The 13237-nt window shown below is 31.5% G+C and overlaps 2 protein-coding genes and 1 pseudogene across 2 annotated transcripts; 2 read left to right on the top strand and 1 right to left on the bottom strand.

Moving 5' to 3' along the window:
- The first annotated feature begins 2426 nt into the window (after positions 1–2426).
- LOC131658228 (pyrophosphate-energized vacuolar membrane proton pump-like) lies at positions 2427–4271 on the top strand (annotated as a pseudogene).
- A 193-nt stretch (positions 4272–4464) lies between these two features.
- Positions 4465–5413, top strand: LOC131655975 (actin-related protein 4A). Its single transcript, XM_058925770.1, has 3 exons — positions 4465–4477; positions 4565–4656; positions 4860–5413. The coding sequence occupies exons 1-3, from the start codon at positions 4465–4467 to the stop codon at positions 5046–5048; spliced, it is 294 nt and encodes a 97-aa protein (XP_058781753.1). The 3' UTR covers positions 5049–5413.
- Positions 5414–8759: 3346 nt separating this feature from the next.
- Positions 8760–9191, bottom strand: LOC131658227 (uncharacterized). Its single transcript, XM_058927546.1, has one exon. The coding sequence runs from the start codon at positions 9189–9191 to the stop codon at positions 8760–8762; it is 432 nt and encodes a 143-aa protein (XP_058783529.1).
- Between the last annotated feature and the right edge of the window lie 4046 nt (positions 9192–13237).

Genomic DNA, 13237 nt, shown 5'->3' with positions numbered 1-13237 from the left:
GATTAGATGCTTAACGTACTACTCAAAAAGAGGTAAGAATTCTCTTCAATTGTGTTGTGTTGCTTACTCATTAACCAATGTAGGGACATTTGATCTTCTTCTAGGCACACATGTAACATAATTGAATCCCTGTAAGAATCTTTTGCAACACTATATTCCCGATTTTAAACATTGGTGGTGTTATTTTATTGAAATTATGATCATGTAACATAATTGAATCCCTGTAAGAATCTTTTGCAACACTATATTCCCGATTTTAAACATTGGTGGTGTTATTTTATTGAAATTATGATCATGTAACATAATTGAATCCCTGTAAGAATCTTTTGCAACACTATATTCCCGATTTTAAACATTGGTGGTGTTATTTTATTGAAATTATGATATTTACGGATCGACCGAAATTGTGTTTAATTTAAATATTCTTTATAAATAAATATTGGTTCTGTGATGGAAATTGACACACATTTTAGGAATATAATATAATGGAATTGGAGTTAATATTATTTATAATAATTTTAGGAGTTTTGGAATTAGAGATAAATAATTAGAATAATAAGCTAATTTGAATTATTTTAATTTGAATAGAGTTGTTAGAGTTACTAATAGAGTTGTCAATAGAGTTATTAAAGTTGTCAATAGAGTTGTTAGAGTTGACAATAAAGTTGTTAGAGTTGTTTTGAATTACTAAGAGTCATACTTTTGTTTGTTTTGAGTAATTCTGACATGTTTAGAGTTGTCAGTGTATAATATCGGTGTTTGCTTTTTCATTGGAACTTTAACAATTCATATCTTTTAAACCGTAACTCCGTTCGAGTCCCCGTTCGAAGCGTTAGAAAGCTAGCGCGATATTCTTTTCAATAAAAATGATCTTGAGCAATAGAATGCTAGAAATTGGAAATGGAGTAGAAATGGAAGTGAATTAAATTAATATAGTGTGATTATTAATTGGTTGATTAAATTAATAGTTGAATTAATTTCAATGTGTTTAATTGATTGGAATATAATTTGGAATTAGATCAACTATTCAGTTTGTCGGTAAATTACGATATTTTAAGAATTTATCTGTAATTGTGTTTTGGCTTGAATATGTATGTTGAGAAATATATATTGCTATGTCAATGATGCTGTTTTGATATTGATTCTCTGTGGGTAGTTGGATAGCATTAATTTTAATGATTAATTGCTTGATTTTAAAAGTGTATGTTCATATATAATTGGCAAAATGAGAATTAACATGAGATAGTATGGTTACTAGTGTTAATTGGATTTTGTGAATCGTAATGGATTAATTGGCCTTTTATATGTGAATAATATCTATGTGTTGAATAATATCTATGTGTTGTGAATGTTGTGTACAATTGGTGGATAATTCATAGAGTTGAATTATTGTGGTATGCGGTAAGTTAAGATTGAAGCACTAGTACAAAAACAACAATATAATTTAAAAATTTACACCCGATATTCTAAAAACGGGTGTAAATTAGAAACGTGATGGCAATTTTGTAAATAAAATTTCATTTTAAGGATTAACATGTGACAAATTACACTCTATTTATTAAAAATTGGGTGTAAATTAAAAATATTATTATAATCTGATCTCAATTACTCCCATTAAATTTAAAACGGGTGTAAATTTAAATTGCTTAAAAAAATTATTTAATTTTATAACTCAACTCGACACCGCAAATGAAAAGAGAACCTGCAATAGAGTTTCCAACATACAACTTCACTTGCCTCACTATTCAGATCGCAGCAACGCAACACACAGAACCCATCGTTCATCTACAGCACACCGACACAATTTTATCCTTCAATCAAATTCAACAGCAAGCACGGTGCATCAACAACAGAAGCACAACCTACAGATTTCCTCCATTCTTCAACGCAATCGCAAACACCGACGCGAGCTTCACCTCACGGACCACATCATCATCATCGGCGAAAACGAAAACTGACACACACAATTGCAACGATTAGAGAACACAGGTGAGCTCAACGCAGCAACGTCATTGATCATCGTTATCTGATTACTAATCAAGTGTTATTTTTCTTGCGTGCTTGTATCACACCCAAGTAAGTTCTCACTGTTCCTCTTAGATATTTAACTCCGAATTTTATGATTCTTTTTTCTTGTAATTTCTCAACAATTTGTTTATGCTAAATGTAAAATTAATAGGTAAATTTGAACTTTCAAATGTGAGAGATGGATGCATGGAAAGTGTTTGTAAAAATGTTTGTTTGAACTTTGAAGGACTTCTTCATATATACCTTCTGCAAGGAAAGGATCTCGACCTGCTCATTGTCATTTTTCTTTATAATAATGGTTCTCTTTATGGTAAATAATACTCTGACTTATACTTCAAATTCTTCCTTGAAAAGTCCAGATCACATTTCTATATTTTCCAACTCTATAATAGTTTCATATGTGTAATTCATATAGTGATCTTCCAGGTTCTTCATTTCTTGCAAACATTCTTTTTCTAAACCTCTAACCCTTAATATCTTTTGACTTTATCTTATTTGTTGACTTTGTTATCATTGACTTGCAGGGAATGAATTCTTTAAGCAGCAGAAGTATCCTGAAGCTATTAAGCATTACACCGAGTCTCTAAGAAGAAACCCGAAAGATCCTAGGGTACTCATATTTTTTGAATACAAATGGCGATCCTGGTGGCTGTGTTAACGTGGTTCCTAATATGTTGAATTCTTCATTTCTTTCAGGCTTATAGTAACAGAGCTGCATGCTACACCAAACTGGGGGCAATGCCTGAAGGTTTAAAGGATGCAGAGAAGTGCATTGAGCTTGATCCAACCTTCACCAAGGGTTATACCAGGAATGGTGCCGTTCAGTTTTTCATGAAAGAATATGAAAAGGCTTTGGAAACATATAAGGAGGGGTTGAAACATGACGCCAACAACCAGGAGTTGCTTGATGGCATTTCAAGGTATGAATGATATTGGTCAAAGTTCCTGCAATGTGTGTAATATTTTAAGTTTCCTTATTATTGACTGCAAGTATGTTTACACATGTAATTTCCATTTCAGGTGTGTACAACAAATTAACAGAGCCAGCCGTGGAGATTTGAGTCCTGAAGAGTTGAAGGATAGACGGGTTTGTACCAAGATATATAAATGTAGTTTTGTCAAGATGTTGCATTTAATTGGTTAGATACTAACAAGACTTGCATTTTCTTTCTGGTTTTTGCAGCCCTGTGCAAGATGTTGCTGATTCCTCCAGGACTGGTGCTGCTACTAATGTTATCATTGGCCTTGTCTTGGGATACAAGTCTGTTATCATTCCAATTTTTTCCATTGCAATTAGTATTTTTGTTAGTTTCAGTTTTGCTGCCATGTATGGTGTTCCTGTTGCCGCTCTTGGAATGTTGAGTACCATAGCAATTGGATTAGCCATTGATGCATACGGTGCAATCAGTGATAATGCCGGAGGTATTGCTGAGATGGCTGGAATGAGTCACAGAATTCGTGAGAGAACCGATGCTCTTAATGCTGCAGGAAACACAACTGCTGCCATTGGAAAGGTTCAGTTTTCCACTTTTTTCTTCTTTCTTTTCACCTAGTTCAATCTGTTTTATTCATGTTACTGATATATGATATTACTATGTTGTAGGGATTTACTATTGGTTCTGCTGCCCTTGTTTCTCTTGCCTTTTTTGGTGCCTTTGTGAGCCGTGCTGGTATTACAACAGTCGATGTCCTGACTCCTAAGGTTTTCATTGGTCTGCTTGTCGGTGCTATGCTCCCTTATTGGTTTTCTGCCATGACCATGAAGAGTGTCGGAAGTGCAGCGTTGAAGATGGTTGAGGAATTCGCAGGCAATTCAACACCATCCCTGGATTGATGGAGGGAACTGCCAAACCTGATTGTGCCACATGTGTTACCATCTCCACCGACGCCTCCATAAAAGAAATGATCCCACCAGGGGCCCTTGTTATGCTAACACCCCTTATTGTTGGGATCTTTTTTGGTGTTGAAACACTATCTAGTGTCCTTGCTGGATCTTTGGTTTCTGGTGTCCAGGTAATTATTGTTTGGTACCCACTGTCTGCTGCTTACAATACAATCAATCTAGTGTTATAATATTAATTCATGATGCATTGTGGTTGTTGTGTTTATTACAGATTGCTATCTCTGCATCCAACACTGGCGGTGCTTGGGATAATGCCAAGAAGTACATTGAGGTAAGTACTATTTTATTCAATAGATTGAGCTGTATGAGATACTATATGATATGGATGTTATTATATTAAGGTACTGTATTAATACATAGGGTTTTAAAACTTGAGTCTTGTATATTTTGCTAATTTCTTGCATCTATTGATGTGGATCTCAGGCAAAACTAGAAGAGTGGTTGGAGAAGGGAAAAACGATGCTTCTGAACGAGATTGGTAAAAAAGGAGAGAAATTCAATTCTTCCGTCGAGTTCACGGGACTGTTACATTCATGTACGGCGGCGGTGAGTGCAAAAACAAGTTATGTTTAGTTCTTACTTTCCTGTTTTTCTTCTATTTCTCAGCATTCTTCATTTTTGTTGAATTCACAGATGAAGTTTCAGCTATAGTAATTGATCTGGGTTCACATACGTGTAAAGCTGGTTATGCCGGAGAAGATGCTCCCAAGGTCGTGTTTCCTTCTGTAATGTCTTCATTACACATTTTATTATTCTTCTTTTTTAATTTTTAATTTTTTGTAGTTTTGTTGTGGTTCTTAGGTTCTTGTATGATTTATAGTTTTGTAGATAGATTATAATCTATTGGTGATGGTGATTTATTCATTTGAGGAAGAGTATGGTAGTATGATGATTATAAGGGGTTTTGTCTTGACTCATGTGAACTTAGGTTGTTGGAGCTATTGATCAAATGGATGTTGATGAATCACATGATCCTAAAAAGAACTCTGGCTCTGGTGAATCAAAGAACAACAGTAGAAATGTTGATAGTAATAAAGCCAAGGGAAAGAGGAAATTATATGTAGGATCTCAGTCCTTGGGCTACCGTAGAGATTTTATGAAGGTAATTCTTTTGTAATGTCTTCTTGAATCGTGATTAGTTTTTGAAATATAGCTTTCAAATTTTATAACTAATGTGAGATGTACTTATCTTTTTATTTCATCATGTCAGGTACTGTCTTCACTGAAGGATGGACTTTAGGATGGACTTGTTGCTGACTGGGATATTGTTGACAGTATTTAGGATCATGCCTTCATGTTTATACCGATGTTATAATCTGTCTATGATAGTGTGCTGAAAAGAATAGAGAAAGGCCAAAGAGACTGTAAAAGAAACCATTATATACTCCATACACTAAATGAATTGATTATTTGATAGAAAATTCTGTTTCTATAGAGCTTAATGTTAAAATCATGTAGCTGGCCCTATCTAGTGGAATAACGCATCTTACTTTTCTCAACATTGTTAAATGAAATGTTTTCAATATGATTTTTTTATGTGTATGATATTATAGTACTTGAAATATTATGTACATGATTTTGTATATTTTTTTGTTAATATTTTGAAAATATTATGACTTAGTTAAAATATGATTTTTATGTCTATGATTTTATAGTATTTGAAATATTATGATTGTACATGAAATATAACTAAATGGTGTATATGAAATAGGGTGTAAATAGATTTAAATATAATATAATTGTTCATTCATAAATGGCGTATTTACACCCGATTTTTATAAAAATAGGGTGTAATTAAGAACGTATCTATATCCGATTTTTATTAAAATATGGTGTAATTAAGAACGTATTTACACCCGATTTTTATTAAAACTGGGTGTAATTAAGAATGTAATTACACCCGATTTTTATTAAAATAGGGTGTAATTAAGAACGTATCTACACCCGATTTTTATTAAAACAGGGTGTAATTAAAAACGTAATTACACCTGATTTTTGTTAAAATATGGTGTAACGTAGAACGTATTTACACCCGATATTTTTAAAATGGGGAGTAATTAAGAACATATTTACACCCGATTTTAATTAAAATAAACGGGTGTAAATTCGTTAGACATTTCTCACCCGGTGGATATACACCCGATTTTTATTAAAAATAATGGGTGTAAATTTAATAAAAAACGGGTGTAAATTAACATTTTTATACTAGTGAAGAGATAATCTTAATTGCATATATTGTTGTTAATTGTACATTCATTCATAGCATAGTCGGCTTTATTGTGGAAGCGGTGAAACTGTGGGTTCACATGGTATTAGACGGGGATTCCTGAATGGAAATAGACGTTGATTACGTTGATCCTTAGCGGCTTGGATTCTAGAGTGAATTCGAAAAGCGGTAAACTATATGTTTACATTTGGTGGCTTTGATTTTGTCCGGATCTGAAGCGTGACTAGATTCTATATGAATCGGAAGCGGTGGAACTTTGGGTCCACATTGGGTACCACATGCATAGAGTCACATGTCTTGCATTGAGTCACATTGAGGTTATGTGATGTTTGAATATATGCATTTATGTGATTGTTATGTGTACATGAGATGTGATAATTGAAATTGGTGATGTTTTGATACATAATTGGTTAAATGTGTGAATATGTGATAATGATGGATTGTGCATATATTTGGGATAATAGTATTGAATCTTTCGAGTATTATACTATTGAATTTTGTGCATATTTGAATATGTGAAATTTATTGGATGATACTATTTACATGATTGTGACTTGTTATGTGATGAAAAGTATGTGAGACTAATGAACTGTAGAAGTATGGTGTGTATAGTAGCTATTGATACTTGCGATGTGATGATTTTATATGTCTAAATTATAGCATGCAATTTATCATACGCCCACTTATATGATTTAATATTTCACCCTTTTCTCTTGTTTCGCCGTTGCCTTTATATTGGTAACGTGCAAGTATTCAAGTATGAAGATTTAGTTGACGTTACTCGAGTTGGTTGTCGCTCTGATACGTAGCACTCTGAGGAGAACGATTTATGTCATTCATGATGTTGATGTTTAATTGTGTTATCTTGGTTGAACAAAATGATAAGTTAACTGAAGATATTTTATTGAATACTTGTTTAAGTGATTCCACTGTGTTTTAATAAAATAAGTTATCTTGTTTCAAAGGTGTTATGTATCCGCTTTATGCGACGAGTTGATTTTGTTTTGTTTTGATTATGTGACGCCTCATTTGTTTATTGAGAAATTTTGAAAATTCTGATTTATATATATTTGTCGGGTAGAAATAAGGTGTTACAAGAAGAATCAAGATTCCAGAGAAGTGTTAAAGCCAAAGATAATGTAACAAGTATCTTGAAGCTTCAAAGTTGTGAAAGAGAGGAAGTGTGAAAGCAGGCCTAGTCGGTCGTACGCTTAGCTTAGTTTTTGAGTGATCATAATATTGTAAAATTGTTGGAGTAACTCAAAAATTACTAATGCAACTCTAACACACTCACAAACATTTTTGACGACCAAATCTTTTTGTTAAAATTACCAGAAAATGTTTTCAAATATAGTTTTTGACGCAGCGGAAGCCCTAGGGAATAACGAGCGTTAAAACTAGAATAAAAGCACAGGGTTGCAAGCGTAAAACCTGTTAGATAAGCTCTAGAATCCACCAGAAAGAGAAAAGGAGACTCTGAATTTTATTATAATGAAAGATAATCCTTATGGCCATGCCAAAGGTCTTTAAATACATAAAACAAAGAAACCCTAATGGACCTTATGGGCCTTTAATCAAAAACATGATTAAATAAAACAAATAAAATAGAAATTGCTTAAATATTAAAATAAAAATTGCTTAAATATTAAAATATTTTCCGACGCACGATTTCTTCTTTGATACACGCGGTTAGTCTTCCTACATCAGTCTCTTCCACCTCTAAAGAACATGAACCCAAGTTCTTTTCTTGATAAATAGCCTTATATGCTTGATACTAATGAATGTCACCGATGTTAAAAGTATTAGATATATTCTTGGAATTTGGGAGAGCTACCACATAAGCATTATCATTGATCTTTCAGGTTACTTTGAACGATCCATATTTGCGTGACTGCAGCTTATTGTAAGTACTAACTAGGAACCTCTCTTTATGCAGAAACACCATCACATCGTCTCGTACATTGAAACTTTGACTCTCGTGCGTTTGTTAGCAGCCGCTTTATTCTTCTGCTAAATTACCTCTAACTTAGCCTTGACAACTTCTTTAACGATCACCATTTCCTCGACCATACTCTCAGCAACCGCACTAACTTCAGGCGCCTTAGGTAACTTAACCAAATCAATCATATGCTTAGGAACATAAGTATAGACAACGAAGAATGGTGATTTCCCTATAGCTGAATGCAGAACGCTGTTGTAACCAAATTCGACCCGAGGCATGACTAAATCCCACTATTTTGGCTTGTCACCACAAACACTCCGAATCATATTTCTCAAAGTTATGTTGGTTACCTCGATTTATCCATCTATTCGAGGATGAGCTGTAGAAATCTTGTTTAGCACAATTTCAAACAATCTCTAAAGAATAATCCAGAAATTAATGAGAAATTTGGAATCCCCATCTGAAGTATTTGACTTAGGAACCCCTTGAAAATGCACAACCTCCCTAAAAAACAGTTTGGCTATGTTAGACGCATTTGAAGTCTTCTTACAAGCAATGAAGTAGGTCATCTTGGAGAATCTGTCTATTACAACGAACACAAAATCTAAACCTCGTTGTGCACAAGGCAAGCCCAACACAAAATCCATGGCTAAATCTTGTCAAATATCGTCAAGAATAGGTAAAGGCATATAAAGACCAGTATTTTGAGACCGACCCTTAGAAACCAGACAAGTATAAAACCTCCTAACTATAGTACCAATGTCCCTCCACAAGTGTAGCCAATAATATCTTTCCTCAAGGCTAACAATGGTCTTGTCTCTACCCATATGACCGCTAAGACCACCACCATGCAAGTCTCGAATTAGCTTCTTTCTTAAAGAGGAGCAAGGAATGCATATTTGATCCCCTTTAGAAAGATAGTCATCTCGAATATGAAAATATGCACAAGGATGTTTTCCACTGCACTTGATCCATAACTCCTTGAACTCAACATCACTTTCATACAACTCTTCCAGGAACTCAAAACCTACTATCTCTTGGGCAAAGGTAATTAGCAAGGAAGCCCTTCTACTCCATGCATCTGCTACCATGTTAAGAGGCCCCAACTTATGCTGAATAATAAAATGATTTTTTTTACAGAAAACTCACCCATCAAGCATGCATCTTGTTTATCACCTTCTGGCTATGAAGAAAATTCAACGCTTGATGGTCAGTGAATAGAATGAACTCCTTCTGAACCAAATAATGTTCCACTAGCATAGAGCTTTAAATAGTGCGTAGAATTCCTAATCATAAGTACTCTATTTCTGGCGGGCATCGCTGAATTTTTGTTGAAAAAGGCTAGAGGTTTCTTCTCCTGAGATAACACAGCTCTTATTCTCACTCCACTAGCATCACATTCAACTTGGAACTCCTTGTCAAAATCGGGAAGTGCTAATACCGGTGCGGTACATAACCTTTCCTTAATTAGTGCAAAACTCTACTCTTGCTCAAACCCCCAATTAAACTTCCCTCTCTTCAATTATTCAATAATAGGTGCAGTGATACTAATGAAATATTTGATAACCCGCCTATAGAAGGTGGCCAGGCCATAAAAACTACTAACCCCAATCATGGATTTTGGTGCAGGCCACTCCCTTATAACAGTCACCTTATCTTCATTAACCTGAATCCCTTCTTCACCAACAACAAAGCCTAGAAAAAGTAACTTGTTGGTGCTGAATGTACATTTTTTTAGATTAATGTACAACGGGTTCTCCTGTAAGACTTGCAATACTTGCCTCATATGCCGCAAATGCCCTGTCTTGGTCTTACTATAAATCACAATATCAACAAAATAAACCACTACAAAAGAACCAGTAAACAGGTACAAAACCTAATTCATCAACCACTGACGCAGTCGAAATCCCTAAGAAATAGCGAGCGCTTAATCTAAAATAAAAACACAGGATTGCAAGCGCAAAATCTATCCGATAAACTCTAGAATCCATAAAAAAAACGATAAACTCTGAATTTTAACGGAATTATTTTTACTAGTGTTAAAAACTTTTAACCCATACCACATATTTTAGAGTTGTTATGTGGGAATTATTTTTAACGGGTTAATAACACCCGCTAAATTTTTAAAATATGAAGAAAAAAAAGAGAGGTCCCTTATGTGACACTAGTCAGTTCCGTGTTTCAGTCCAACACTCTATTAATATGTCAAAAAGTTTTTTGTTTTTTATACAAGATTTGTCAAAAAGTCTTAAAAAATAAATGCAATTGAAAAATATCGTAATATAAGATTGTGTTAAAATTGAATGCTGGGAAGTGGAAACTCCTTTTCCACGTACGGCTCCTAATAAGCGTGCGTTATAAATATACATTTTTTGTTTTTTCATAACAAAACTTTTCAGCAAGTCTTGAAAAATAAATGCAATTGCATATAGTAATATCTTATAAATGATACACATAATTAAGACTAATTTTACTATAAACAAATTATAATCTCTTTTCAAATATCATTAACAATACTATATTTCTTTAAAAAAAATTATATATTCTTAATTATAAAATAATGTGTTTTTCTCTAAAACAATTAAAGGGGATGCTTTAGTTAAAAAAACTATTTAGATAAATATTTTTGGTGAACATTTCGGTATCCTTGAATTTAGATGGGTATCGATACCCTCAACTAATCAAATGCTATAATTTCATGCCATGTCACTTATTTATTTTAATTTATTTTAAAATAAATTATCATTTAATAATAGTTAACACTAAAGGTACCGGTACCCAACTTGAATACATGGGTACAAAAGAATTTACCAATATTTTTTGAAACACGTTTATTCAATGTATCGAAACTTTAAATATGATTTTATTACATTTAATTATATTTAATATTTTTTAATTATATGATGTTTAACATGTGGGCATATGGTTAGCATGACCCTAATTAAAATAAGAAATATCTTTTTTAATAAATAAACCAATAAGACAATAACTATTAAAAAAAAGCATGCGCACCACAAAATTTGTAAGTTTCATATTCGAATTTGAAACAAAATATACAATTTAACAATATTAATATTTATTAGTTTAATTGAATAAGATAAAGAAAAGTTTATGTTTAATGAACATCCACACAACAGTTATTAAACTTTCTTCAATGTTCAAAAATAAAAGCACTTCACCAAATTGTTCATTTTATAATCTAATTTTTTTCGGGTTAAATATACGATGCCCCCTGCCATTAGGACGAGTTTTTTTTTTTGTAAACCGCTCCCTATAAAACAAAGATTCTGTTGGCTGACTGGACTTGCTTACTATGTTTAAGTAGCAAAAATCATTCAAATAATTTGTCACAGCCAAGGACTGAACCCACTACCCACTACAAGTAAGTTAATGAGAAACTCCTCAACCAACTTAGCTACACCATTTCGTTGCAACTAACTATTTTTTATTTGCTTTTCTTATTAATAATTTAACTGAATAAAAACTGAACATAATAATGTATTTTATATTAGCATAAAAAGTTAGTATATTAATATAAAACGTTTTATATAATATTTTAAATTTATAAATTCTTAAATTTATAAACTAATTAAATTTTTTATAAACTATTAAATTTTTATAACACTTTCAAGTTTTTAATTAACGTTTTTATATAATTTTTTAATTAACTTTTTTAAATGTAATAAACAAAAATGTTAATATATATATATATATATATATATATATATATATATATATATATATATATATATATATATATATATATACATACTGAATGTTAACATTTATTTAACATATAAAATAAAAAAATTTAGTATATATGTTACATATATATAAATATACTGAACATTAACATAAAAAAATTTAACATATATATAAAACAAAATAAATGTTGTTAACGTTAATATAAAAAAATAAAACATATATATAAAACAAAAAAAATGTTAACATTATACTAGGAGTCCTTAAAATATTATAAACTAACTATTAATATATAAAGTATATTTTAGTATAACTAATATAAAAAGTTAGTATAACTAATATAAATTAATATTGTTTAATTTTTTATAGGAATTTCTCAGTTTTTTTAGAAATTTATAAATTTGAGATGTTAATATATTATATAAAAAAATAAAACGTTAATATTTGTTAGGGATTTATTAATTATTGCTCAGTTTTATAATTGAAAAATATAATTAGTTTTATAATTATTGCATCATCTATATTTATTTTATTTAGTTAATATATATAATAAATAAAATAATTTTTAAAAATTCAGTTATATATAAAAATTAATTGTGGTAAATTAATTGTGTTATAAATCATTTATATATATATATTTTTATAATGATTCTAATATATATTATATAAAACAAACAAAATTATAAATTAATATGTATAAACAAACATTATTATAAACTATATTTTATTCATTTTATAAAGTAAGAAAATTATATAAATTGACATTTTATAAACAAACATTTTTATAAACTACATTTATTATTTTTAACTAAATTTTTTTATATTAACGTTAATCTATATATTTTTTATAAAAATAGTTAAAACGTAAATAATATATATTAAATAGAGTTTGAAACGAAAAAAAATAAATAAGATGTAACAGTTAGTTGGTGGGAGATGCATGATGGCAACATGCAAGAACCAGGTTCGATTCCTAGGTTTGACAAATTTTTTGAATGATTTTTGCTACTTAAACATAGTAAGCAAGTCCAGTCAGCCAAACAAGGAATTCAACTGCCCAGCAAGTCCAGTCAGCCAAACAAGGAATTCAACTGCCCAGTCAGCAAAATCTCCCACGTCCAGTCAGCCAAACAAGGGATAGGGGCTTCTGAAAACAGAATCTTTGTTTTATAGGGGGCGGTTTACAAAAAAAAAACTTCAGGAGGGCAAAATCAAAACTCGCTCTAGTGACAGGGGGGCATCGTATATTTAACTCATTTTTTTCTCTTCTCCTTCATTGAGCCTTTTCTGAGGTACACAAGTTCCTTTTTCTTTTTCAGTTCACTGTTACATTTCAGTTTTGTTTTTGTTAGCTTTCAAATTGCATGTTTATTGCTCCATTGTACTAACTCTTTGATACATTTGTTGAAGTTGGTTTTATCTATCTGCAGATTGG

The sequence above is a fragment of the Vicia villosa genome, linkage group LG3, assembly GCF_029867415.1.
Source record: "Vicia villosa cultivar HV-30 ecotype Madison, WI linkage group LG3, Vvil1.0, whole genome shotgun sequence".
Classification (NCBI taxonomy): Eukaryota; Viridiplantae; Streptophyta; class Magnoliopsida; order Fabales; family Fabaceae; genus Vicia; species Vicia villosa.
Note: the sequence above shows the minus strand (reverse complement) of the source record. Positions and strands in the feature narration are given on the sequence as shown.